Genomic DNA, 24,890 nt, shown 5'->3' with positions numbered 1-24,890 from the left:
AGAAGATTGAGAGACAGAGTGACTGGCTGACAGGTGGAATTTAACCCGAGGAGGGTGCACCTGTCTCTGGGAGCTGTGTGCTCCAGCCACTCCCCTCACGGCCCCTTGGGGCGCCTGCTGCTGTTTGTTGAAGTGTTCACGGGTGTTTTAATGATGAATCATTTGTGGTGTGGATCTCGGGGACAGGCTGGGCCTGTGACTCAGAGGCCGTGGGGCACGTCGGAGTCAGGAGTCCAGGGCTCTCTGTCGGTGTTGCCCCAACCTCTGCAGCACTCATCTGGAAAATGAGGGTTGAGCTGCGTGTTTACAGGAGCCCTGACTGATGCACCACCAGCAGCATCCTCAGGATGAAGGGAAAATAGCTATGCAGGGGGGTCACCCAACCTCTGAGAAAGCCCAGCACCCCGGCTGACTGCAGAAGTGGTGATAGAATAGGACGTCACTGAGTCACACCAGCTGGGCCTCTCCTTGCCCCAGGGCCTACCACCATCACCCCAGCCCAGAGAGAAACCTCAGGACCTACACCCCAGTGCCCCACCCAGTAGCCCTGAGCCCGCTGACCTTTCCAGCCCCTGGAGTCCAGTGAAGTCACTTGTGCACGAGCTCCAGGCCTTAAAGATCCAGAAAATTGCTTTGATTCAGGCCTTGCCAGCAGAGCATGGTGCCCAGGGAAAGAAAGGTCTGAGCAGGAACCTGTGGGCTTAGGCAGGAGGAGAGGGATGGCCCAGGACCAGTCGATGGCCCTGACCCCTGCCAAGTCCCAGAAGAGGCTGGACCATGTTTCTCTCGGTCCATTTTGCTCCTTAGCTGCCCTGGAGGCAGGGCCCAGCTAGGCGGCTGTATGAGTGCTGACCGTCTGGTGCCAGTAACCCTTCTCTCGACCTCGCAGTGCTCAGCCCCGGGCTCAGCACGTGGCTGGGTGCTTAAAGCCTGGGCCTGAGGTGCAGACGTGAGATGGAAAACGTGGCGGCTCCAGGACTGTCACAGTCAGGTCTGAGCGCGTCGTCTCTGCGTCTCCGTGACTGTGCCCGTTCCTGCCGCCGAGCAGCAAGCAAGGCTGGGGAAGGGGCACAGAGCAGAGCCAGGACAGGTGCTGGGCCCTCGGGGCTGGCACCCAGGAGGTGCTCAGGAAGTGGGTGAAGAGCAGAGGGAGGGCCCCCACCCCACGTGTGGGTGCCTCCGGTCTGTGGAAGATTCTGGAAGATCCTCTTGCTTGGGCGGCGTCCCCCAACCTGGCCTTTCTAGTTCCGTAACCTGCTGGTGCCGTCCTAAGCACTGTCTCCTGCCACCCCTGGAATGCGTCGTGCTCCTCTCCCCTGAGTCATCTGGGGAATCTGTGCACCTGCCGAGGCGCGGCTGGCAGCGGGGTCAGTGGAGAGCAAGCCTTTCCCTCTTCCTCACACTGCATTCCTCAGGTGACTACAGATTAGGGGAGAGTTGCTTCTTTCGGGGGCAAAACAGGATGGGATGGGCCTGGTGGCACTCAGGGGAGAGAGTGGCCAGGGGCTCCTGCCAGTCCAGCCAGAGCAGGGCTGTTTTCTGCCTGGAAGTCCCAGAGGAGGGTGGTTCCAGAGATCTGCCACAGAGGCTAAAGGCCCCCACACTGACCAGGACTATTCGGGGCTGGCTCCATGTCGCCCTGCCGGCCCCAGGCCTTGCGCCCGCTCCCCAGGGCAGGGCTGAGTGCCGTCCAGTGTCAGTGAAGCCTCGCGCCTGCTGTGAAGGGTGTGTCGGCATCTTAAGGGCAGCATTTCTGTTCCAGGCAGAGCGTCTGCCCAAGGGCTGCTCGCTTCCACCATTCCCAGCTGAGACCCGTTCTTGCCAGGACCTCTTTGTCCCCTTGGGTGATGGGCATTGCGGGCAGGGCCTGAGTCAGAATGATTCTTCGAGATCTTCATGGTGCAGAATGTGTGGGTGAGCATCTTTTCTGGAGTTTGGGGCTGCAGAGCCCAGTGGATGTGGGTGGGAGGGAGACTCTTTCGAGGCCTCTTAGAGACAGCGGGTCCAGATGGGGAGCAGAGAGCACCGGCGGGTTGGTGACGTTGTACTGGATGTCTGGGTTGTCAAAGCACCTGGAAACTGGATTGATGAGGTGTGGGGGGCAGGGTAGAGGGGCGTGATCTCACAGGTGCTGTGTCCCCTCTTTAGGAGAAGTTGGTAAACGGTCCCTCCTTCACCTTTTTGGGGCTCTTCCATGCCCCCCCATGACGCCCCTGGAGGCGGTCTTTTTTTGGGTGTCTCTTCATCTGAGAGGGTTTCTTCTTCCTGCTCTTCAGACGTTCCAATCCCCAGGCTGCCCGCATTTATGGGGCAGTTTCCCGGTGGTGATTGGGGGCCGCAGAATGTGCTGGCGTTTATGCGGGCTCAAGGCTCTGCATGCCCTGGGGGCTTCGTGGGAGTGTGGGGGGCGTTGCTCCCCTTTAAGTGTGAGGGCATTCCCAGCAGAGGTGGGCTTTCCGAGCTGCTCCTGGGAGGGGACTATGATGCCAAGGCACGGTGGCCTCTATTGCTGTTCAGTTTCTTAATAGTAAATGGGAAAAGAGGATGAATAATTTGGGGGTGGGAGATGCAAAGAGAGGGCGCTGGCCCCAAATAGGGGAGCTTCATCTCTGCCATGTGACACTCTGCGTGGGTGCGAGGAGCGGGCCCAGCAGGGGTCTCCCTGTTCAAACCAAGCAATGAGGACACACTTACACTGGAGGGGAAGGTGCCCTCTGTGGCTCTGGGCTCAGCCCGGCTTCTCAGGAAAGAAATGAAGATGGCAGAGAGCAGCCTTTGCTGAACACCTGCAATGAGCCGGCAACCGGAAAAGCAGCAGGGGCTGGTGTGAGCCTCCCCTCCATCCTCCAGGATCGTTTCTCTCCTTCCTTTTCTACACGTGGAGAGCAGCGGCTCAGAGAGGTCAAGTGATGTGCCCAAGGTCATGTGGGTGGCGGAGTCAGGGCCAGGCCTGGGGTCCTCTCCCCTGGAACTTGAGCAAGTTGCTCAACCTCTCTGTCCCCCTGGGGATCACAGTAGCACCTACCCCGTAGTTGTGAGGATTAAGTGACATGATTTGTGAAAGAGGTTAGCACAGTAAGTACCTATTTATGAAATACCAGCTGCCGTTATTTTATTATTATTCTTTTTCTAAGCTCAGAGTGACCGTATAATTTATTGTCCAAAGTGGGAGAGTTTTGCAAGAGAAAGAGGGCCTGTTAAAAGTTGTGCTGGGATGAGAGGAATAAACTGGGGCTGTCCCGGACGGACAGGATCTCTAGCCCTTGACCAACAGGCAGGATCTGAGCTGGCGGACAGGTGTCAGGCAGGCACTGCAGGTCAGGGGATGGCACGAGCAAAGATGTGGAGGCTGGATGCTCATGGTGTACACAGGTGACCATGAGGTGGCCGTGGGGTCCGCCTGTCCCGCTGGACGGGAGGCATTTCAGCTGTCCACCTGCGCCTTTCCTGCTGCTGCCGGCTCAGCCGCATGCCCTGAGACCGCCCGCCCGCCCAGCAGCGTGATTTACAAGGCACCACAGGCCACTCCTTTCTTTATGAACCTGGGAAAGACACAATCTTTACCGTAACAGAGTCATGGGGCGTCTTGGAACCCGTTACGAGGTGCGGTCGATGGGAGGGAGCAGAGGCGGAGAAGGCAGCCGTTCAGTCACGGACGCATCTCCACTTGACACCGGCGGCACAGACGGCACAGAGCTTTTGCATGGAGCTTCGGGAGGAAAGCGAAGGGAGGTGGGGCAGCCGGAGGAGGCTCCTGGCTCCTGGCCTCCAGGGCTCCTGGGTGAGTCTCACAAAAGCGTGTCATGCCTTGACAGGGCGGCGTTTCCAGGCAGCTGTCGTGTTCACCCACATGGCCCCTGTGTCTCCCAGGGGAGCACGGTGTTCCTGGAGGGGTCAGGTTCCCAGAAAGGCCAGAGCCGCCTCCCCTGTGGAACAGTGTGGTCTGAGAGATGCTGGAGAAGACCCTCCTTCCCCAGGGAGAGAGGGGAAGTAACCAGGAGCTGGAGGCCACGCTCTGGCGGGGAGTGACGTGCCATAGCTATGCCAGGAGCTGGACCAGACCTGCATGCTAACTCTCAACCCTGTGTGCTCACTGGCATTCCTAACTTTTTATGTTTCCATTCCTGAAACAGATTTCTAAATTTTTTTGGTGGGATCTTGACTAGAGCAGTTCTGTAGGTAAAAGATCTTAGCTCAAGTAGAACCCTGTCACTAACCTGTGGGTTGTAAATGCGTATTTTTAGGTGTCGGTGGGACTCCCACTAACGTGTATGGAGTCTTTGTGCAAATTAGAAAAAGGCACGTAGACAGATTAAGAAAAGGTGCCCCATCACAGTGAACACAGTCCCACTGACCTGTAGCTTGATGACCAGTGGCATCTGTGTGTGACTGCGTCTCTGGGGGGTTCAGCCCTGTTGCAGGGTTTGGCAAGGGAACAGAGAGGAGCACCTCTTTCAGGTGGCTGCAGCCCTACGTTAATCTGCACAACCTGACAAACAGAACACCATCCAGATTTCAGCCCCACTCAGCTCACCTACCAGATAATTTTAGGCAGTGCACAAGCTGTGCGACTGTCCATGGCAGCCCTGGGTACGAGTCGTGGCCATCTTGGCCGATTGTGATTGGCCTAAGGAGCAATTCCCTCTCGATTTTGTCTTAAGAATTTTAGGATAGAAAAGGTGCAGCAACGCGTTTTTACTGAGTTTTATACCAAGCCCGGACTTTGTTCAGATATGCCCCAGGTATGGTCTCCCATCTAGGTGCCTTTCTCACTTAGAGAAAGTAAGAAGGGAAGTGTCTGTTGGAAGGAACTTATCCTGGTCAGCCAGCTTTGGTCTAGAATGGGGTACCCCCTGGAGGGAGTTAACATTTATTGAGCACCTGATGTGTGCAAGGCTCTCTGCTTACATGATCCCCTTTAATCCTCATAGCTAGCCTGTGAGATGGGTCCTGTTATCACCCCAACTTTACAAATGAGGTCATTGAGGCCCCGGGGGAAGGAACCCGCACCGGACACGCAGCTGGTTGGTGGTGGAGCCGGGATTGGCACTCAGTCGCGGCCCTCCTAACCGTCAGACCGTAAAGACCATACACCTGTCTATTGACACCCGAAGTCTCTGAGCCGCTCAGATGCAGCCTTTGGTGAAGGTGGGCAGGCGCAGGCTTGGGAGGATGGGCCAGGGCTCCCCACTTGTCCCCCCTGGGCCAGGGCTGCTGTTTTCAGCACCCTGAGACGTAGAAGGAGTGCCTGGCACTGGAGCCGGCCAGGCGCTGGTGACCATGCAGTGGCTGGGGCACCAGAGCACCGTGCTGGGCATCTCACCACCTGAATTTTCAGCGACATCTTCCTGAGGCTCGAGGGCCTGGCATGGGACATGCAGGTACTGACGGAGGAAAAAGAAGTCCCGATTAGTGACAACAGCCCACACGTACCTGGTCCGGCCCCCTGCCCTCAGCCTCCTGCTCGGAGCCCTGTTGAAGGGGTTCCTGGCCTGTCGGGGAGCCTGGAGCTCGTCTGTGGTCATCGGAGCAAAGGCCAGCACTCTGCTTCTGCTGGTTGAAGGCAGCCGGGGCCCCTTTACTCCAGCAACGAGAAGGTGTGTTTCTGAGGTTTCTCTGGACACCCAGGCCCCACTTCCCCACCCACAGGTGCCAGAGCTTCATTGTGAGCGTCGTTTGTTCCTGCCAGGCTGGGTGGCTGGCTGAGACGCCCAGCTTAGCACCTTCGGGACGAGCCCTGGGCTTGACCCCAGGGCCAGAGCCTTGGTCCCAGGGCTGACAGTGGATGTAGCAGATGAAGACGGTTATTGAAAATGCAAATTAAAGCAACCCTGAGATTTCACTGCTCTCCTGTCAGATTGGCAAAAGTCCAAAATGACGCTGGCTCTCTCGGCGAGCCTGTAGGGAGTAGCACTCTTGAACGGGGTTGGTGGGGAGGCAGAATGGCGGGCCCCGGGGAGGCATGTGAGGGTCTAGCTGGCACATCATGTGTGGCTTCACCCTCTGACCCCACCGTGCACGCCTAGGGATTTGCCCTGAGGGCAGAGCGTCACAACGCAAAACAAGTGACTCTGCGCCTCACGGAGACACTGGAAGGCTCCAGAGAACAAAAAAGCAGGGGACAGATCTTGCAGTTTTTATAGTAGATTTGGTGACAGTGCTCTTGGTGTAATAATTCTGGAGTGATTTTTTTAATGCAGAATAGAGCAAATGAGTAAATCTACACTGTCAGGTACCAGGGTTCTCCCTGTGGGAAAAGGGGATGTGGGGTTGGGGCAGGTGTTGGTTGGAGTCTGGGCATCGATATGCTCTTTTGATTTTATGTGTATGTGTCTGTCCATCTATCTGTCTGTCTGATTTATGAGTTGTAACCACGGGTCGAGTGAAGAAGCTGTGACCCCCAGGAGCACTGTGCACACCTTGTGCCCACGGCTCCCAGCTTCTCAGTCCGTGAGGGGCAGCCAGGGCTCCTCAGACAAACGGGGGATTCCAGGTGTGGGGCCGTGGGAAGTACCCAGGTGTGGCCAGAGCATCTCGTCATTCTGGAAAGCAAGGATGCGTTCAAAGACAGATGGGTCAGAAAGACCCGGGCACTGGCTCGAAGGGGCTCCTGCTGATGAAGGTGGCACAGTTTGAACACCCAAAAGAAGAATGAGTGACACAGATTGTTAAAACGGGGGAACGAAGGGAAAAGATAGACGCTGGTTAATAAATGTAGAATTAATTAGAAAATCACCAGGAAGGGACTGACTGCCATTATGGGCGTCCTGATCCGATGCACTGAGACCACAGGATCCCCTACAGATTAGGTGGACTGGGGGCAGGGCAGCTTCGAGGTCATGGAGACCCACAGAAGGCAGAGGGACCCTCCTCCATTTAAGCAGAATCAGGAGCCTCGACAGTTCACGGCAGCGCATGACCCTGGGATCCTGGCATCCTGGCTGGGGGGTGAAGAACCCACAGACGCAGTTGTGGGGACGCGTGAATACGGACCGCACGTTAGATGACATTATTGCATCCATGATAACGCAGAATAAAGTGCATCAGGAGCGGGCTGTGGAGACCGTGGCGCTCAGGCTCCAGCCGCTTCCCAGCCCCGCCATGCATCGTGCGCTTCACCAGGACACGCCCCACGCTGGCATTGCGTGGGGAACAGATGTTAATCCTCGTTCGCAGATGGGAACTCGTGACAGTGATATTATTTCTCTTTATGAGTATTTTAATATTAAAGCAGCAAATCCCAGAAAGGGCTGAGCCGCAGCTCTCCTTGGTTGGCGCGTTCCAGGCGGTCCCGCCGGCCTGCTTGGTGCCAGGCTGGGCAAGTGCCACTGAAGGGACAGGCGGCCTCTCGTGCAGCAGAGGTGGCTCGAGCACGGGACCCCGGTCCCTCCTTGAGTGGGGCTCGAAGGACCTCAGGGATAACCCGACATTGCCTTATTTTGATGTTATTTCAGGAAAGTGGAGCTCACCTCAGAATTTGAGTAAAGGGCTCGGCTGTGTGCTGGGGGTGGGGGCTCCGAGGGGCCCCAGCTGTCCATCTCCCCAGAGGCTGGCCTGGGGGACACTGGGCCCCGAGTGTGTTGCCTGCATTCACAGCTGAGTCGTCGGTAGGTCCTGAATCAGCGGTGGCCGCTGCTACTTGCCCTGTTCAGCGTCATCAAATGCATGGGAGTAGACACTCTGCCAGGTATTGGAAACAAAGACAGTCATTCATTCCAGAAATATCGATTGACCCCTGGCCAAATGCCAGGCCCAGGGCTAGGTGCTGAGGGTGTGGTGGAGAACAGAACAGGCTCTGCGCCTCCTCCCAGCCCAGCATCAATTAGTAACAAATTAGTGCGCAGACGAGGAAAAGAGAAGATAGTCACACACGCCATGAAGGAGTGAAATGGGGAGGCGTGGAAGACGGGGGCCCTTGGCGTGCGGTGGCCAGAGCACGCCTCTCTGGAGCAGGGACTTTGACCCAAGACGTGGGAAGGAGGCAGCTGTGTATGCCTGGGGGATGGAGGCAGCCGGTGGAGGTGGAGGGAGGACGGGGAGGGAGCGGGAGACAGAGGAGGGGCAGCCACGGTGGGGCTGTGCGTCCCGGGAGGAGCTGGGGTTTTATTACACGCATGGCAGGATGCGCTGGTTTTGAGCAGAGAAGCGACTCAGTCTGATCTGCATTTTGAAGCAGCCCCTCTGCCGCTGCATTGAGAATAGGATGGGGGCCGGGGGGCAGAGGAGGCTGTCACAGTCCTCCAGCAGGACCCGTGGGAGAATCCACGGGACTCGGCGGCAGATGAGATGTGAGAGAGAAGAGAGGGCAAATCACAGGGAGGGGCTGGGGCACCTGTGCAGGGCAGTTCCTCCTCCAGCCTGCAGGCACCAGGGAGCCATTGCAGGCGTCAGGCAGGGAGTGGTGACATCAGATTGGGGTTTAGGAAGCCTGGGGTGTAGCGTGGAAACAGGGGATCCAGCCGTGAGCAGGAAGGCCTGGGCCAGGGAGGAGGCGGGCGGTGAAGGGGGGTGGTCTTCCCCGCAGAGGGTGCGCTGCACGGGGGACCTGTTTTCTCCTCACGTTTGGCCTCAGGCTCCCTGCGCGGGGGCCCTGCACCGTCACCCCCTCTCCTCCTCCTCTTGGCTTGCTGCCTGCCCACCTGCCTGTGAGCCAAGGGGGAATGGTCCCCTCCCCTGCGGGACCCCAGTCCAGGCCGAGGCAGCGTTCCCACGGCTTCTCGGTCCTGCCCACCTGCTCACTGGCGGCTGGGGCAGAGCCGGGACTGGCTTCAGGAGTGAGGGCTGCCTGGAGCTCTGCCTGCCCAGCTGGCTGGAGGGAATTGGGATTAAAAGCCAGCAACTGCACTGGGAGTCATGACACACAGGGCTCAGACGTGCCATCCCAAAGCCGGGAGATCCAGTGACCCGGGGTTGCATTCCATCCGGACGCCGTGCCGAGTGGATCTGTAAATCTGTCCTGGCATGCCGTGGTTATCCCCCTTCTGGCCATGCCTGTTTGGGGCACAGCTCAGCACCAGAGGCTGAAGTGGGTCTGGCCGTGGGAAGTAGGGAGCGGGTGTCAGGAAAGCCTGGCTGCAGCCGCTGCTCCCAGGGCTTCTGGGCCCTGCAGCTCTGGGCACACTGGGACCACCGGCCCCGGGGCCTCCTGGCCTGCAGCTCTGGGTATACTGGGACCACTGTCCCCGGGGCCTCCTGGCCCTGCAGCTCTGGGCACACTGGGACCACCGCCCCCAGGGCCTCCTGGCCTGCAGCTCTTGGCACCCTGGGACCACTGACTCTGGGGACTCCTCCCTCACCTGGGCTCTTGGGGTCCCTGCACGTGACCCTGCTAGGCAGTTCCTTTTGCCACTCCTGCCACACTCTCCACCGCCACCTTCACAGGTATGTGCTGAGGCCCAGCTGCAGGTGCCAAGGCGACCGTGGTTTCCTTTCATCACCTGGAACAGGAACAGTGAGCCTTCCTGGGGTTTTGCGTGCACGCCTGCGCATCCGGGCTCGGGGCAGCGCTGCTCGGCGTTTCTGCATGACTCCGGGTCACTCTGGGAACATACAGTTGCATGTATTTTTGTTTTCACCTGTTTCTCTTTCTCTCCTCTCAGGCGTGGACTGTCACTCATCTGTTGTCATTGGGTCTTCTCTCGGCGTGGATGGAGGCAGTTCTGTGTGGGGGTCGGGGTCAGGGGTGCAGGGTTCAGGTGCTGGCTCCAGTGCACAGTATCTGTGGGACCTCGGGCCAGTCCCTTAGCCCCTCTGATGATCAGTTTATTCATCTGCAAAGTGGGGTGATAGTAGGACCTTCCTGGTAAAGGGGTGTGAGGACTGACTCCTGTCACTTCAGTCAGCTCCCCTGGGCACGGGCAGCCCCCAGGACTGAAGTGACACCCTCAGGACTTTGTCACCCACCCTGCCACACTTCAGACCCAGCACGGAGCAGGCCACGGGCCACCAAGGCCACCGCTGCTCAGCAATAGTGCTTAGCACAGGGGCTTCTCTTTGGGCGGCAGGAGGGGCTGAGTCCTTAGGGAAAGGGGGTGCATGGGCCTTGTCACTTGACCCTAGAAGGGGCCGGCTGGCTGGGAGGGCAGCTGCCTGGCAGGAGGGGAGTCTCTGCAGTCGTGTGTCTTTAAGGTGAGACCTGAGCTCCATGTGTTCCCTCAGGTACATTCCTCCTCAGGTGAGCTGGGACCTCCCAGGATCCCCGGAGGTGCCAGCACTGGGCTGGGCCCTGTCTGTCCTGTTTGACAACCAGGAAACCTCTGCCCATGGGGGTCCCTGCAGGGTCTGGCTGGCATCTGCTGCTCCCCGTCTCGATTCCATCAGACCAGGAGCCCAGGGGACAGTCTCCCAGGGCTGTGCCTCTGTCCCTATATCTTTGCGGTCAGAAAGGCTGGGACAGCGCACATGCACACACCAGCTGCCCGGGGAACGAAGCAGGGGCCGGTAGAAGGGGCTACGTGGGGCTCTTCTCTGTTCTCCAGTTCTGCTCCTTCTCACTTGCTCCTCATTTTCTGCCTTCAGCAATTCTTGCAGAACGCCCCTCTTGCTGGAAGCCTCTCCCGTTCAGCCCAGGTGCCTCTGAGTTTTATTTATCTTCGTTTGTTCCGGGCTGTAAAACTGGTGACCCGCAGATATGTTGTCTTGAGCCTGCATGCTGCTTTTTAAATTTCTGAATGTCGGAAACTATTCACCGTCTGCATTTCAACCTTCTCGTGGAAAACAAGCGGGTCTGGCCGCCCTGCGCCCGTGCTGCCCCGGGTCAGCGGTCAGCTGGAGCTGAGAGCTGGCTGCCCCTATAGACGGCTCATGCCACCCTCAGCCCTCCACCACCCGCCCAGGCCCTCCCTCCAGGCCCCTCTAGGTGCTGGTGTCTGTCCCCATGCACCAACCGTCTGTACCCCGTGCTTCCAACCTGAGAATGCCCGTCAGCGTCCCGTCTCCTCCTGAGAGCAGAAGTGGCTCAACCCTGTGCGTCTCTGATCCCAGCTCCACACCCCGGACAGTGTCCAGTGCCTGTGATGTGGTGGGGGGAGCTTTTCTCCCCTTTACCTTGAAACCACGTCCTTCTCTCGCCTGTTCCTGGCCTCCATCCATCTCTCTTACTCCCAGGCACTGCCCTCCGTCCAGACTGGCCAGCGCTGTGACTCACACCTTCCCTTTGGCTCCTGGGTCCCTTCTCTGGCAGCTGGGTTTTAACACACCGGGTGTGTGGCTGCATCACCAGTGTGTCCTCAGGACCCAGCTCAGGGCCTGGCCTGCGGTGGGGGATGCAGGAATGGAGAGTGTGTGGATGAGATGTTGAGATATCTACCAGGTCACCCCCACACCCGCCCTGAGGCTCAGAGAGAGACAGAGACGCCCTCCCGGACCACGTCGCCTTGGGGTGGGCAGAGGTCTTGTAGCAACGCGCTTCGTGGCCGGCCCTCTAAGGGTGTGCATACCAGCCAGGGGGCTGCTGGCGAGGGGCTGCTGGCGAGGGGCTGCTCACCGGCCGGGTCTGTGCACTTCCTCCGAGTCAGCCTCCCTCCCGCCCCCCTCCCCTGGTCCCCGGAAGAAGGGCTGATCTTCCCAGAGACCTGCCACTTGCAGGGAGAAAGGCGTCACGGGAGCCTCACCACCCGCCCCACCCCAGGCGCCCCAGGGCCTTGTGTGTGGTGCACTGGGAGGGAGGTGCATTTGCCTGTGTGACCTGGCACCCGTCTCCCTGGCTGACCTCCCCTCCCCGAGCTTGCGGTCACACAGTCCTGTCTGTTCCTCAGATGCCCTAAGGCCATCCATTCCTGGGGGCCTTTTCGATTTGCTGATCCCTTGACCCAGAATGTTCTTCGCCAGCATTCCCTGTTTCCTGGAGCGCCTGGCTCCTGTCCTTCATGGTCTCAGTTTAAATGTCACCTGTGCAGAGGGGTCCTTGGTGCTGCTTCTCCCAGGGAGACGCTTCATGTGCCCCCCGCCCCTCCTGTCATTCTCAGTGTCAGCTTCAGGCAGTTGGTTCTCTTCCGAGTGGAGGTCACAGTTCCTGACTGTTTTCTGTGTTTGGGCTCCTGGATATTTGCTGTCAGCTGCGGGAGGGCAGAGCAGTCGTGTCTGACATACTTCTGCTCTGTGCCCAGCAGCCAGCACGCGGTTAGAGTGTGGTGGGTTCTCGGTGAAGCTGTGCTGAAGAATGGACAGGGAAGAGAAGGGCACTCACGGATCAGGAGCAGACTGATCGCCTCTGAGGACGTAGCACCAGGGCCTGGGCCAGGAGTTGGCGCAGGGCCCAGAGCCTTGTGGACGGACCAGGACCCCAGGCACCGGGGGTCCACTGCGGCTTCACAGAGAAAGGCCTCAGGCAGACCTGATCAAATCCCAGCTCAGCCACGAAGTGGCTGTGTGGCTTTGGGCAAGTTACTTAACCTCTCTCAGCTCCAGCTTCCTCGTCTATGAAATGGGTGTGGTACCTTCCGACTCACAGGGGTTATTAATGCGATAATGAGTGTAAGGTGTTTGGGAATAGCATCTGGACACGCCAAGCACACAGCAAATTATTTAGTGAGCCTGATTTGGAGTGTGTTTGGTTTGGAGTGAGAGAGACAGGAAGTAGAAATGTGGGTCTGTGCTCGGGAACAAAGTAAGGCTTAGCTACACTCCGACTCTTTTCCTCTGTCCTCCTTGTTCCCCCGAGGACAGCAACTATCACAGACGCACCTCAGCCAGCGTGGGGCAGAGTGGCAGGTGGGCACTGCTCTGCTGCTGGTTGATGTTTTTGTGGGTTTTTGGGTAAAAGATGCTGTAAAGATTGGCATGCAGGGTTTGGGGATTATCGGGTGTGGGGACGTGGGCCCTCTGCTCCTTCTCCCCGTATCAGCCCAAAGGTGAGTAAGGGTGTTGCCAACTTGTCTACTTCCGACAGCCAGAGAGAGCCGGCCCAGGGCACGGGGTCTGCGGGTGGGGTGGAGAGCTCAGGGGCCGAGGTGGGCCGGGGGCGCAGCTTCCTCTGGCCGTGGTGCTGTTCCAGCCCCAACACTCTACCTGAATTAACACGTGAAATCCTCATGACACCCCATGAGGCAGGCACTCTTATTGGCTCCACTTTACAGATGAGGAAACTGAGGCACAGGGAGGCAAAAAGCCCCAGCTTGGTAGAGCCTGGATTCAGGGTGCTGGGCTAAAGGACTTGCACTTTCAACCACCTTGCCATCCTGCTGGGAGCGACAGTCGGCAATTATGTGTCAAGGTCTCGTGTTGAACCTAGTGGCAGTTTGGGTGGTAAAGTACAAAGGATGCTGGTCTTAGAGTCAGATGGACCTGGTTGGAATCGCGGGTCTTACTGCTGTGTGACTTTAGGCAGGTCACTTCACCTCTCTGAGCCTTCACTTTACCATTAGGACAATGGAGATAAAGATGCCTCCTTTGCAGGGTTGTTCGGAACATGGACGAGGATAGCATGCAAAGGCCACCCACCCCCGCGAGGTGCCCTACAAGTGTTTGTTTACTCCTTTTTTCCAGGATTTCCTCCCATCCTGAGCCTTCAGCTCCAGGCATTGGCCCCCGTCCAGAGCCTGACCTTGGCCTTGAGTTCCACGAGGACTTCGGAAATGGCTTTGGCAGCCCCGGCGCAGGGAGCCGCCGCGGTCCGCCTGCAGATCAGAGTCTGCTGGTGCCCCTTGCCAGGCCTTTCATGTTGTTGCCTTATTTCACAAGAGCCCCGGTGTTTGTTTAGCAATGGCGTGGTATTTTTAGAACTTAAAAGTAATTCCGCTCTTCGAGGAATGAGCTTGTGGATGCAGTCGCAGCCAGAGCCAGGCCTGGATTGGAGGCGTGTGGGCGTGCTGCCCTGGACCCCTCCATCCTGCACCCTGCTCCCCTTGGGCCTTTCCGTTGGATGTGGGCACCCTCAGCCTGCCCTGTCCAGCTCAACTCCTTCCTGCCCTCTGGTCTAGGTCGTGGGGGGGCCGGCGGACATATACTCAACAGTCCTAGCATGTGGGAGGCTGCACAGTGGCCCCCAGCGATGTCCACATTCTCATCTCTGGGAGGAAACCTGGATTCAAACTCCAGCTTCACCAAACTCAGCGAAGTTTTCCAGTGAAGTTTGGCAAAGTTGCTTGTGCCCCTGGGCCTCAGTTTCCTCATCTGGAAGAGGGGAGGACAGTGACCCCAGAACTGTGAGCGGATGCACGCAGAGCGCGTGGCACAAGCCTGACCCACAGCTGCTGGCTGAACGGAGCCTCTGCCCTGGTTTGGTCGGCTGCTCCAGCTTCTCTCTGCCCCGAGCTCGGCCATGCGCCTCCTTCCACAGCTGGAGGGCTCCCAGGCTCCTGGGTCGACTCTGCTGGACGTGGCATTTTCCCACGATGTACATTGTACCGGAGGACATGAGGACCACTCTGTCCCACCGGCAGGCGATGTAGGGTGGGAAGTGGTTTCTTCTGCTGGTAGCCCACTCGGTCCTACAAAGCTGGAATCCTAACCAACTGCCGTGGCGGGCGCCGTTCCTCCTCCCAGCTGAGGCCTCCGGAGGCCGCGGTGACACATCTGTCAGAGGTGTGGGAGGAGAGAGGCCCAGAAATGGGTCTCAGATGTTCCCTGTCCTGGCCAAGACTCGCTGTCGTGTTTGTGAGGACGCAGGATGTCCAAAGGGCATCCAGATGGGTTCAGTCAGGTTTGTAGAGAGAAATCAGTGTGCTGACGCTGTCGCCTGGTCGATTCAGGCAGGAGCCGGCAGGTCTGCAGCCACGGAGGCAAGGGCACGTGGTGGCCTCGGGCTTCTAGTTTCTCGTGTCCTGCAGAGGACAGCATTAGGGTTGGGAGTGGAATCCAACTGCCCGGGTTAAAGCCGAGCTTGGCCAGTTGCTCTCTGAATGACTTAACTTCCTGGAGCCTGTTTCCCCATCTGTCAGCCTCGCATCATCATCATCATCTTCCTCTGACACATCTGGAGCCCTTACTAGAGCCAGGCACTGTCCTGAGTTCTCTGGATGGATGTTAACTCCGAATCCTCACCATAAACCCCGCGAGGTGGGGGCTCTGGTCCCCCAGGTGAGGGAGGGGCATGGGGGCGGGGAAGAAAATGCCCAGGGCCACCCCCCAGGCAGGGGCAGGGCTGGGATTTGGACTCAGTTGCTGGCGCTCATTAGACTCGCACCCCCTCCCTTGGGGATAACGTGGGGTGGCCGAGCTCCTCCAGAGCTTTTCTGGACGATGCGTGTAAAATGCGAAGCATGGTCCCTGGATCTCAGGAACTGCTCAGGACCTGTTTCCGCTTCCGTTATCCGGACGAGCAGAGGGTCCTGCCACTTGCGTTTGGGGACCTGGGTCAAATCCGTTCTAACGTCGGAGGGCCGTGAGTGATGGTGGTGGTGGTGTCGTGGTCCACAAGTCGAGACTCATCTGATCGTGTGCTTTCCATGATGTGCAGGGTGTTCATTCTGTGTCAATTACACCTCAGTAGAGCGATCTTTAAAAAATACGGCAGAAGTTAATCAGCAGAACGGAAATCCATTCTGCCCAGTGCCCTGCCCGGTGGGGCCAAAGGACGGCCCCCTTTTTAGGTTGCTTTTCAGGCAGTGTCCTCTAAGCTCAAGTTCTAGCATGAAAGGGGGCTGGGGAGATGCGAGGGGAGGGTCCTTTGTCCTGGGTGTTGCCTGCATGTCACAGCGTTGGGCTCTCCTGGTCTCAGCTCAGAATCAGCACGCACACGCATGTGCACACACACACACAAACACTCCCCTTGGTAGTGGGATCATGTTCCCGCAGGTGTGTTTTGTGAACAACGCACCGGCCTGCTGCACAGGCTCCGTTACGTAGAAGCGATGTTTACCCCCTGCACCCAGGTGTCACCCTCGGTGCCCCCCGCCCCGGTCTGCCCTAGGAGCTGCCTCTTTCATGGCCCGCGTCCTGCCTTACGCCTTGGCTGGTGGCATCAGCTCACAGGTGTCGAGCCCGGGTTCCCGGCCCTGCCGGGACAGAATGAAGCCAGGCCACCTTCTCCTTCTCGCCCTTCAAGGACATTTCCTCTGAGGCTCTGTGTTCTAGGCACTGTGGAAGGGCCAGGTGGACCTGGGACCAAGACACAGCCCAGCAGGGTAGACGGGCCGGGGGCCAGAGTCCAGACTTGGCGCTGTGTGACCCTGAGTTACTCCCTCAGCCCAGATGACAGCGCCCCGAATTTTGTCAGTTCCGACATGCGCATTTTCGCAGAGTTTGATTGGCACTGTTTTTCTTTCCTTGCCCCCTGAAGTGTGGCTGCATCTTATCCCTGCCAGCCTCCTGGATCTGAGGACGTGCACTGTGGGAGGCCTGGGCTGTGTGCACCTAGGAACATGTAGAGGAAAGAATACGACTCCAGAACCCACGGCCGTGGTCCTCGTCCCAGCTCTGCCGCTTTCTGGCTGTTGCGGTCCAGACAAGTGACGTGACCTCTGAGAACTTCCGTTTCCCCACCTGTAAACTGGGGACAGTCAAGTGTACTGTGAGTTGGTTCGTGATTCGATGAGCTGAGGTGTGGGAGCCCTGGCCCAGGGCTGGGCGTCTAGCTGGAGTTTGGTCCCTTTGCTCGCCATCCTTAGGAGGATGACGCTGTATCTCCTTGAAGTCCGTCTCCGGGGAAACTAAGTCTGAGGTGCTTCCAGCATTGCTCTTTATGGCGTCCAAGTCACTCCGACCTTGTGCCTCAGTTTCATCATCTGTAAAATGGGTGTAATCGTAGTACCTCCCCCCCCCGGAGTGGCTGGCACTTCAAACCTGCTCACTGGGGGCGTGTGCCAGGCGCTCACGGATCCAGGGCTCCGTCTTGCTGTTATTCATGGTGATTGTTCTCCTGAGCTGCGGATGCAGACTGAGTGGGTCCAGATCACTCCCTTGAGACCCTGCAGCCTCCTACATGGTGAGGAGGGGGATGTGGGAGCCGGGCCCAGCCTGGGGACACGAGGCATCAGGCCCCACCCTGAGTCCAGCGCACGGGACGGTCTCAATGTGTCTTACAAGTGCACCTTAATTATTTAAAACCATTATTGGTCACACCCGTGCTTTCATCTGTCCTACACATTTTGCTTTTGCAGGTTGCTGGGCATGTGCCCGACCCCTAGGGGTCCAGTGTCTGCACTATAGGCATGGGCAGGTGCCATCTGTCGGGGCTGTGTCCCTCCTTCCCCCCTGACTCTGCCCCACTTTCCCTGGGCTCCCAGTTAGCTGGTCATCCCACCCCTGCCTGATTCCTTCCTAGTTTAAACTTTAACCTAAAGAGGGTTGGTGTTTGTGCCACAGCGCCAGGAAACCAGTGCCCCGCTGTCTTGTCCCTTCTGCAGTGGGACAGACGTCTCGGCGACCCCGGTGGCGCTTGCATTTCTCATTTTCCCTGTGCTTTACCGTGTGGCTGCGCTCCGGCACATATCCACAGGACGGGTCTTGGCGTGGCTGGAGGATTGGAGGTCTGAACCTTGAGCCCCGGCCCGTGAGCTGGGCTGAGATGGGTTCCACTGCCAGGAGACTAGGGTGCTGCTGTGTTCTGCCAAACCCACCCACCAGCCAGCTTGGGGGGTCCCAGGGAACTCTTTCTGGGTGCAAACCAAAGCCAAACACTTTCGAGTTTACAAAACACTTGCATCCAGCATCTTGTTTAAAGGAAAGTGGATTCCTGCAGCCGGGAATGAGCCTGGAGGGGGTCGGCCCCGGCGTTGTGGGCCTCGGGAGGTTCAAGTTGGGTCTAACCACCTGCAGAGGTTAGCTGGTGACCTCGCAGGTGCCCTCAGGTCAGAGCTGCTTGGTCAACACCGATTGGATTGGACTGGACGTGAGCAAGAAAGACCTGGGCTGGGCAGGTCAGACTGTGCAGAGCAGCCCCCCAGGGAAGGGTGGGTCTTTCCCTTTCCTTTCCTGTCTATTTCATTCCCTCCCCAGGGCTGACTGCCCAGGTGTCACTGCTAAAGGCCCAGGGGGGTTGGCTAAAGAGTGAGGGCAGTGATGGTCATTCACTCCTTCATTCCGCGTCTTTATGGAGCCCCGACTGTGTGCCAGGCACAGTCCCAGGTGCTGAGGACACAGCAGTTACTAAAACAGACAGCAGTCCCTGCCATCCCGGGGATGGCATTCTAGACAGGGTGCAGAGGAGACAACAGACAAGGTCACTGGATGAAATAGATGGTCTGGTGGGTGGGATACTCAGTGCCAAGGAGAAGCAGCAGGGAGGAGGGGCAGGAGTGGCCAGGGATTGCAGTTCTAGAAGCTTCCAGGGAAGAAACGATGTCACTAATAACAACAGCAATAGCTGTGTTTGCTCACTGCCTTCTGGAGGCCAGGCCCTGTGAGTAACTTGACTGACACTCCCGTCACCCTGGTAGCACCCTGGGGGTTCCTTGGGGAGGCTGGGCAGCGTGTGGGGACCAGACACTGGGCGGTGGGCTCGGAGCACAGCCCTCCTGTCCCAGCATTGCCTCAGGCCTGCTGCCTACGTTATCCTGCAGATGGCACCAGCCCCCAGCTGTGGATGGGAAGGGCAGGAGCACCCACCTCCACCTCCGGGGGTCGCTGTGAGGATTAAGTGAGCTAATGCTGTGAGGATTAAGTGAGTTAATGCGTAATGCTCACAACCCTTCGTACACGCCCATACGTGGTAACTGCCTTTATTAGTATAATTAGCCCCATTTGCTGTGGAGAAAATGCACTAGTGAGCTATAGAACCCGGATTTGAACCCAGAGCTGGTGCTCCAAATCCGGCGGGTTTTTCTCAGAGCTAGCAACCCCAGGAGGCCTAGACATCACGGTCCCAGGTTACAGATGAGAACATCGAGGCACGGGGTACCCAGCCAGGAAGAGCGAAAGTACGCTTCAAGCCGAGGGCTCTCTCGGGCGTCCCTGCTACCCAGGCCGCCTACGTGTGGACTCACAGGGGGCAGCTTGGAGGTCACCAGGGGCCCAGGCATGGCTCTGCTCGGACACAAGGCGGCAGGCTGGGTGGTAGGAGCCTCCCTTCCCGGCCCCCGCTTCTGCTCTGACGGAAGGTCCGTCACCCGCCTGCCTTCACAGCCGGATAGTGGATATTATGAAGCAGAGGAGGCTGGGAGCACAGCTCACCCCTCCTTTTGTGCACATTACCGCTTGCTGACAAATCTGACAGCCGCCATCCACTCCACTCCTCGGCTTCGATTTGCACACGAAGTTCTTTCCCTGATAGATTCATCAGTTCATCGCATCTCCCGTGGGCACAATGGGCAGCACAGGACGGGAGCCAGTGCCCTGCCTCCGTGCAGAGGTGGCCCCTGCAAGCAGGCCTGGCCGGCAAGGGCCCCTCTGGCCAGGTTCTGGGGCAGAGGAGGCACCTCCTCCCTCCTTCCCGTTTTGATAAAAGAACCGTTTGGCCCGTGCGGCTCAGTGAGGATCTGGGAGCCCTGGTCGTCTGACTCTGTGGCCTGCGGAAGCCATAGCTGCTTTCCCGGAGGCTCAGCCGAAGCGCGTCACTGTGAGCCGGGCTCGCGGGCCAGGCCTCCCCCGTCCAGCTGCACCGTCTCAGAGGCTGGGACCTGGTTGTGGTTCTGTGCCCCGGGCTGCCGGTGTCATGAAGGAAGGGGCTGTCCGATGCTGAGGAGTGGCCTGAGCTTCCAGGGTCTGCGGTGGGTCCCTGGGCTCTGCAGTCCTCAGAAAGCCCAGGAGGAGAGGGCCTTGGCTCTCAGGAGCTGTGTGACCAAAGATGTCATTTAACCCTCCGAGCCTTGCTTTGCCCATCCATAAGCTGAGAATACGGGTACTCACTGAGTTGTGTGCAGATGAGTGAGATGTCTGTGTTGAGGAATGGTAACCCCCCACTATGTTTGCAGAGCACTGTTTGCAGAACACTTCACAGAGGTCATTTCACGTGAGCTTTAAGGTCGCCCTGTGGAGTAGGCAGGATCAAAGATGAGAGGTTATGTGACCTGCCCAGGGTGTCGCAGGGCCTCTAGCCTTGGTATCTGGCTCTAAGTCTAAGGCTCTTTCTGCCTTACCCCATCTACCTTCCAGGTTCAAGGTTTATATAAGGCACTGCTGTTATCCTGAGAGTCAGCCCAGGTCCCCACTGGTCCCTGAAGGTCCAGCAGCCCTGAGCAGGGGTGGCAGAGTGGCAGTGGTGGTGGCTGGGGACACTGAGAGGCAATGCCAAGGTCCCACCCCCTCCCAGCCATGCTCGCAAAGGCCTCTCCTTCGTCCTCCTTGCTGAGTGCTGTTTGTTCGGGCTGTTACTAGCTCAGTTCCTGTTATTCCCCCCAGACAATCAGCCAGGAAATTCTTCACTTTTGTTTCCTTAAGAGGTCAAACGCTTTTCTCTTTGCAGAAGTAAATAAATCCTGCACGCTGAGTTGGCAGTTTTTACGGCAGCCTGCAGGCCCCCTGCCCTGCACCGTTAGCCAGCCCCACTGGGGGTCGGAAGACACCAAGGAAACACGGGCAGCCTGCAGCCCATCCTCCGACTGCCCACGTAGTATCCTGGGCATGTCTGCAAAGGTGGGGACAATTTTTAAACCAGACCCGGGGCTGGAGCCCAGGATGATGTGGGGAAGAGACAGTGCCTGGATGGTGTTGGCACCCGTTGCTTCTCCCTCCCACATCCAGAATCGTGATGGAAGTGAGTGAGGGCAGCAGTGTGACATCGCACTCCCCGAGAACTCAGTCGTGAGGCCGTCTCGGCTCTCCAGAGCGTCCTGAGCCCCAGGAAGGCCGTGAACCCTGCCCGGGAACAGGCAGAACCACAGTCACAGGCTGGGCGCTCTGCGCCACGGCACCCCTCGCTCGGCTGGGACGACTCCTGCTACACACAACTCGAACGAGCCGAGACATGCCGTTAAGCCCACGGCAGCTTAGAGGAGATGAGCTGGGAGCGCTCCTGCAGGGGGGACAGCCCTCAGCCACATGGCAAGGGAAAAACTGCACAAGGAGCCAACTTCACCAAGTGCCAAAGTCCGGACCACTCGGCGGAGGCATAAACTGTCCTCTGCCAGCCTTGGTGGCACTGTTTTTTATTATGGAAAATTTCAGTTGTATACAGACGTTAATAGAATAGCATAATAAATCCTGTGTACCTGTGACCTGGCCCCGACATCCGTCGCCCCAACATCCACCGCCCCGTGGCCCATTCTGTCCCGACTTCATCCACACCCTCCTTCCCACGTTATTGTGAAGCAAACCCCAGACATGTCGTGTCATCAATTAGGACGTTCGTATCTCACTGTAAAAGAAAAGGACTCTCTAAAAAAAAAAGAAAAAAAACCCTCCAAACTATGATCACACCTAAAAAAAATGGTTAGCTCTCCAGTCACAATTCAGATTTCCCATCAACTCATAAACTCATGTTTTAAACTTTGGACTCGGGATCCAAGTGAGATCCACCCACTGCGATCAGTTGAAATGTCTTCTCGTCTAAAGGCTCCTCTTCGTGGCTTTTTTTTCCTCTTGCTGATTACTGGTTGTAGAGTCATACTGTCTGTCTTGTGGGTTTCCAGGGTCTGGAGTTTGCTGATTGCGTCCCCGTGCTGTTGTTCAACATGCTCCTCTGTCGTGTGAATCAGGAGTTCATCTAGAGGCCGGACCATTTTCTTTACTCGTGTTTTGCTAGACTCCTTCCAAGGAGACGATGGGGCCCTCCCCTCAGGAGGCACAGGCTGTCGGCTAGTCTCTCTTGTGACGTTGGCCACCCTGGTCACGCGACGCCTGAGTCCCACCACTCGGCGGGAGTGGCGGGATGGGGTGTTCTCGGCTGTCACCCCTTCGTCACGCGGTAGCTGGAGTCCTTCTCTGAAGAGACTCCCCGTCGTCTGCGATTTGTTTACCCGCTAACACGTTTCGGTTCGTATAGGAAGGACAGGATGAAGGCTTGACTTTTTTCCCCTTTATTTCCCAGTTTTCAGAATAATGAGTTAGCTCCTTCGCTTTCATCACTGCATTTTAAAAGCTTGGGTCATCAGAACAATTCGAGCAATACCTCTGTTAAGCTCGATGCTTAAAGGGCTCGACTATTTAGAAAACTCGGACAACAAGATGGTGCATTCAGCTAGATGGCTGAGAGTCATGAGCAAAGGGGGCGATGTGAGGGTGTTGATGAACGGGGCACAGACAGGTTAGGGGTCATTCCCACCTTGTTGATAAGAAGACTGAGCCCCAGAGATTGGGACGTGCCCTGTGTGCAGCCGGCCAGCGTCAGAGCCCAAAGGCTGTGACAGAGCAGGTCCTGCTCGCGTCCTCTCCAGCCTCCAGGCTCCTGCCAGGCCGAATGCATGCTCTTCCCCACCTTACAGAACGCCCTGGGGCCCAGCTCCTCGGGCACAGAGCACCAGCCACCAGGATGGCAGCCTCAGGAGGCGGTTGGTGACACTTTCCCCAACCATCTGAAGTTCGGGAGAAGCCCAGGCCTGCCTCTTGCTGGAAGCCTTTCCAGAGATCTCTCAGCTCCGATGTCTCTGGCTGCCCCTCCTCCCCCCAATACTCATATTCCCTTGGCCTTTAGCTCCTCGCTGCCTTGGGGACCACTGAAGACTCGAGGTGTCTTGCTTCTGTGCCAGCGCGGTGCCAGGCTTCCAGCAGTAATAAAGTCGGCCCGACTGCATGAGCAAATAAAATAGATGTGGCCCTTATCATTTGTACTTGGACTGGGTCATAAATCCCTCAAAAGCGGGAATTCTGGGTCTGCTGCGTGGCCAACCCTGGGCACACAGGGTTGGGATGTGATGTGGGGCCAGTCAGTCCGGCACCGGCCACTCCTGTCCTCGGGGAGCACGTTCGCCCTCCCGGCCGTCCCAGGGCTCCTGGGAACTTTGGAGAGTCGTTCTGGCCATCCCCTGCCCCGCCCTGGGCCCGTTCTCAGCCACGAACACCCTGAGCGCTGTTCCAGGCGCTTCGTGTGTGTCCCTCACTCGATCTCCGAGTAGCCTGTGAGTAGGTGTTGTCACCAGGCGCATTTTACAGGTGAGGCACAAAGAGACTCCCGCAGAGGCACCCAGCCAGCAGTAGAGGGGCTGGCACTGGAACCCAGGTGGCCAGGGACGGAGTCCTGCTCTTAGCAGCTGCTCCCGCTGCCGGCTGGTGGAGAAAGAGGGACCCGTCCAGAGAGGCCTCGCCCGGGCCGTGTCCTCGGTGCCGGGAAGTTTGTCCTGAATGGACCCAGTGAAGCCCAGGTTTCCGCCGTCGCGGGCAGGGATGGGCACGGAGGACAGCAGGTGCCTCGTCTCGGGGGTGACGGCACCTTCCACACTTGGAGCCGTCAGTGGTCACCGCCCCGGTTGCTTGCAGGCCCTCAGCACAGGAATTGGCACAGAAGCACGTCCAGTGGGCCCTCTTCAAAACCCCGGAGCCGCCCTGCAGAGGTCCCTCCTGGGCCAAAAAACCATGAGAACCGGCAAGTTCGCTGTGCCCCCACCCAGGGCACCGGACAGTCTCTGAGCCAGCTTCCCCACGGGGCCAGCTCTTCCCAACCCCCAGTTTAGCAAAACTGAGGCCGTGCTGGGTTGAGTGCGGTTCCCCAAACACACCAGGGTTTCCCCAGCCATTTGGAGCCTTGCAAACGCCATCCCCTCTCCCGTGATGACCCTGCCTCCCTCTGCCCGGCCTGGCAGCTTGGACCCTCCCTCCCATAGGCCTCTGCTGCCTTCCTGCCCCTTCTGCACCCTGTCCTCACCTCGATGTGAGCAGATGCTTCCACAAACATTTATCAAGCACCTTCTGCATGCCAGACTCTGGTCTTAGTGCCGTGGGCATAGCAGGAAGCTAAGCAAAATCCCCACTCATGCTAGTTGGAGGGGGAGTTAGGCAATAAACAAGTAAGCGAAAAATATATGTGAGGTCAGATGGAAAGAGAGCTTTAAGGGTTCTGGTAACATTTCAGTTTTAGAGGTGAGGAGACAGTAAAGGCCTTTCCAAAAAGGTGACAGTGAATGGAGACCTGAAGGAGGCAGGGGAATGAGCCCTGTGCTTGGGAGTGGGGTGGGGCATTTCAGGCAGAGTGAATGGTAGGTGCAAAGGCCCTGTGGCATGTTAGAAAAATACTTCTTTTGCTGTTGAGAAGTTCCTTGCATGCCCATCGCTCTGTTTCTCATGTGTCTGTGTCTCACCCCCCCGACACAGTGGTACACCTTGGGAAACATGGTACCATGCTAACGGGGAGGATTGTTAAAGAGCCTCAGGAAACAGGACCTCGTTCCTAGGGAGGGTTTTGTCGGGGGAAACTGCTGGCCCAGACTCACAGGCTGAGCAGGAAGTAAGATTCACTCTTGAGTCCAGGAAAAGGGCTGACATCACGCCCTCGGTCCTTCTGGGTAAGTCCCGAATCCTTCGGGCTGCCTCTACCCAGATGCCCCCTGGGGGTTCTGCCGGGAGGGAATTTGTCAAATGTCAGAAGACTGTGATTTTAACCCAGCCCGGTCTCTGATCCATTTGCAAGTAAGTGACTTTAACTCTCTGAGCCTCTGTTTCCACATCCGTGAAGCGGGACTGTGGGTTCTCACCCCGCCCCCTGGCAGGTGCCTCTAGAAGGTTCTGTCACACAGCGCTTCACAGCGGAGGGTCGGTGACGCAACCGTGGCTGCTGCCGAGCTTTCTGTGCCGTCTGTCCCCTGCCTCCGTGTCAGGCCCTCTCCAGACGAGTCCCCGATTGAACAGTTGTGCTCTGCGGGATGAACCTTCATGGGACATGGGCTCGCTGGGGCAGAGCCCCCCACACAGCCCGGGCTCCTGTGTGGACGGCGCCTCCTGGCCCCCGTGGGACGCCGGGGCGTCTGTCGCTGTCAGGAAGCCATTCTGCTGGGAGAGGGCTTGGCACCTGCCCCTCGCCCAGAGGGAGGTGAGGGCAGCTGTCTGAAAGCTGCTGGCAGTTCTGAAGAGACAGTTGGGCAGTGGGGGTGCTGACCAGCCCCCGTCAAATCCCTGCCCCCAGCCCTCCCGGCTCTGGCTACGTT

The 24,890-nt window shown here is 58.0% G+C and overlaps 1 protein-coding gene across 7 annotated transcripts in view; it reads left to right on the top strand.

Moving 5' to 3' along the window:
• KAZN (kazrin, periplakin interacting protein) overlaps nt 1-24,890 on the top strand; it is a 1,021,370-nt gene that overhangs the window by 919,695 nt on the left and 76,785 nt on the right. The window contains exon 1 of one of the 7 annotated variants that reach the window (XM_070511014.1): nt 3,312-3,781. The exons of the other annotated variants lie outside the window; for them this stretch is intronic. Coding sequence (XP_070367115.1) covers nt 3,577-3,781 — 205 coding nt within the window. The 5' untranslated portion in view covers nt 3,312-3,576. Of the gene's footprint in view, nt 1-3,311; nt 3,782-24,890 lie in introns of those variants that run through there. 7 annotated transcript variants of the gene reach the window in all.

This window comes from Equus asinus, chromosome 5, assembly GCF_041296235.1.
Source record: "Equus asinus isolate D_3611 breed Donkey chromosome 5, EquAss-T2T_v2, whole genome shotgun sequence".
In the NCBI taxonomy this organism is placed as follows: domain Eukaryota; kingdom Metazoa; phylum Chordata; class Mammalia; order Perissodactyla; family Equidae; genus Equus; species Equus asinus.
Note: the sequence above shows the minus strand (reverse complement) of the source record. Positions and strands in the feature narration are given on the sequence as shown.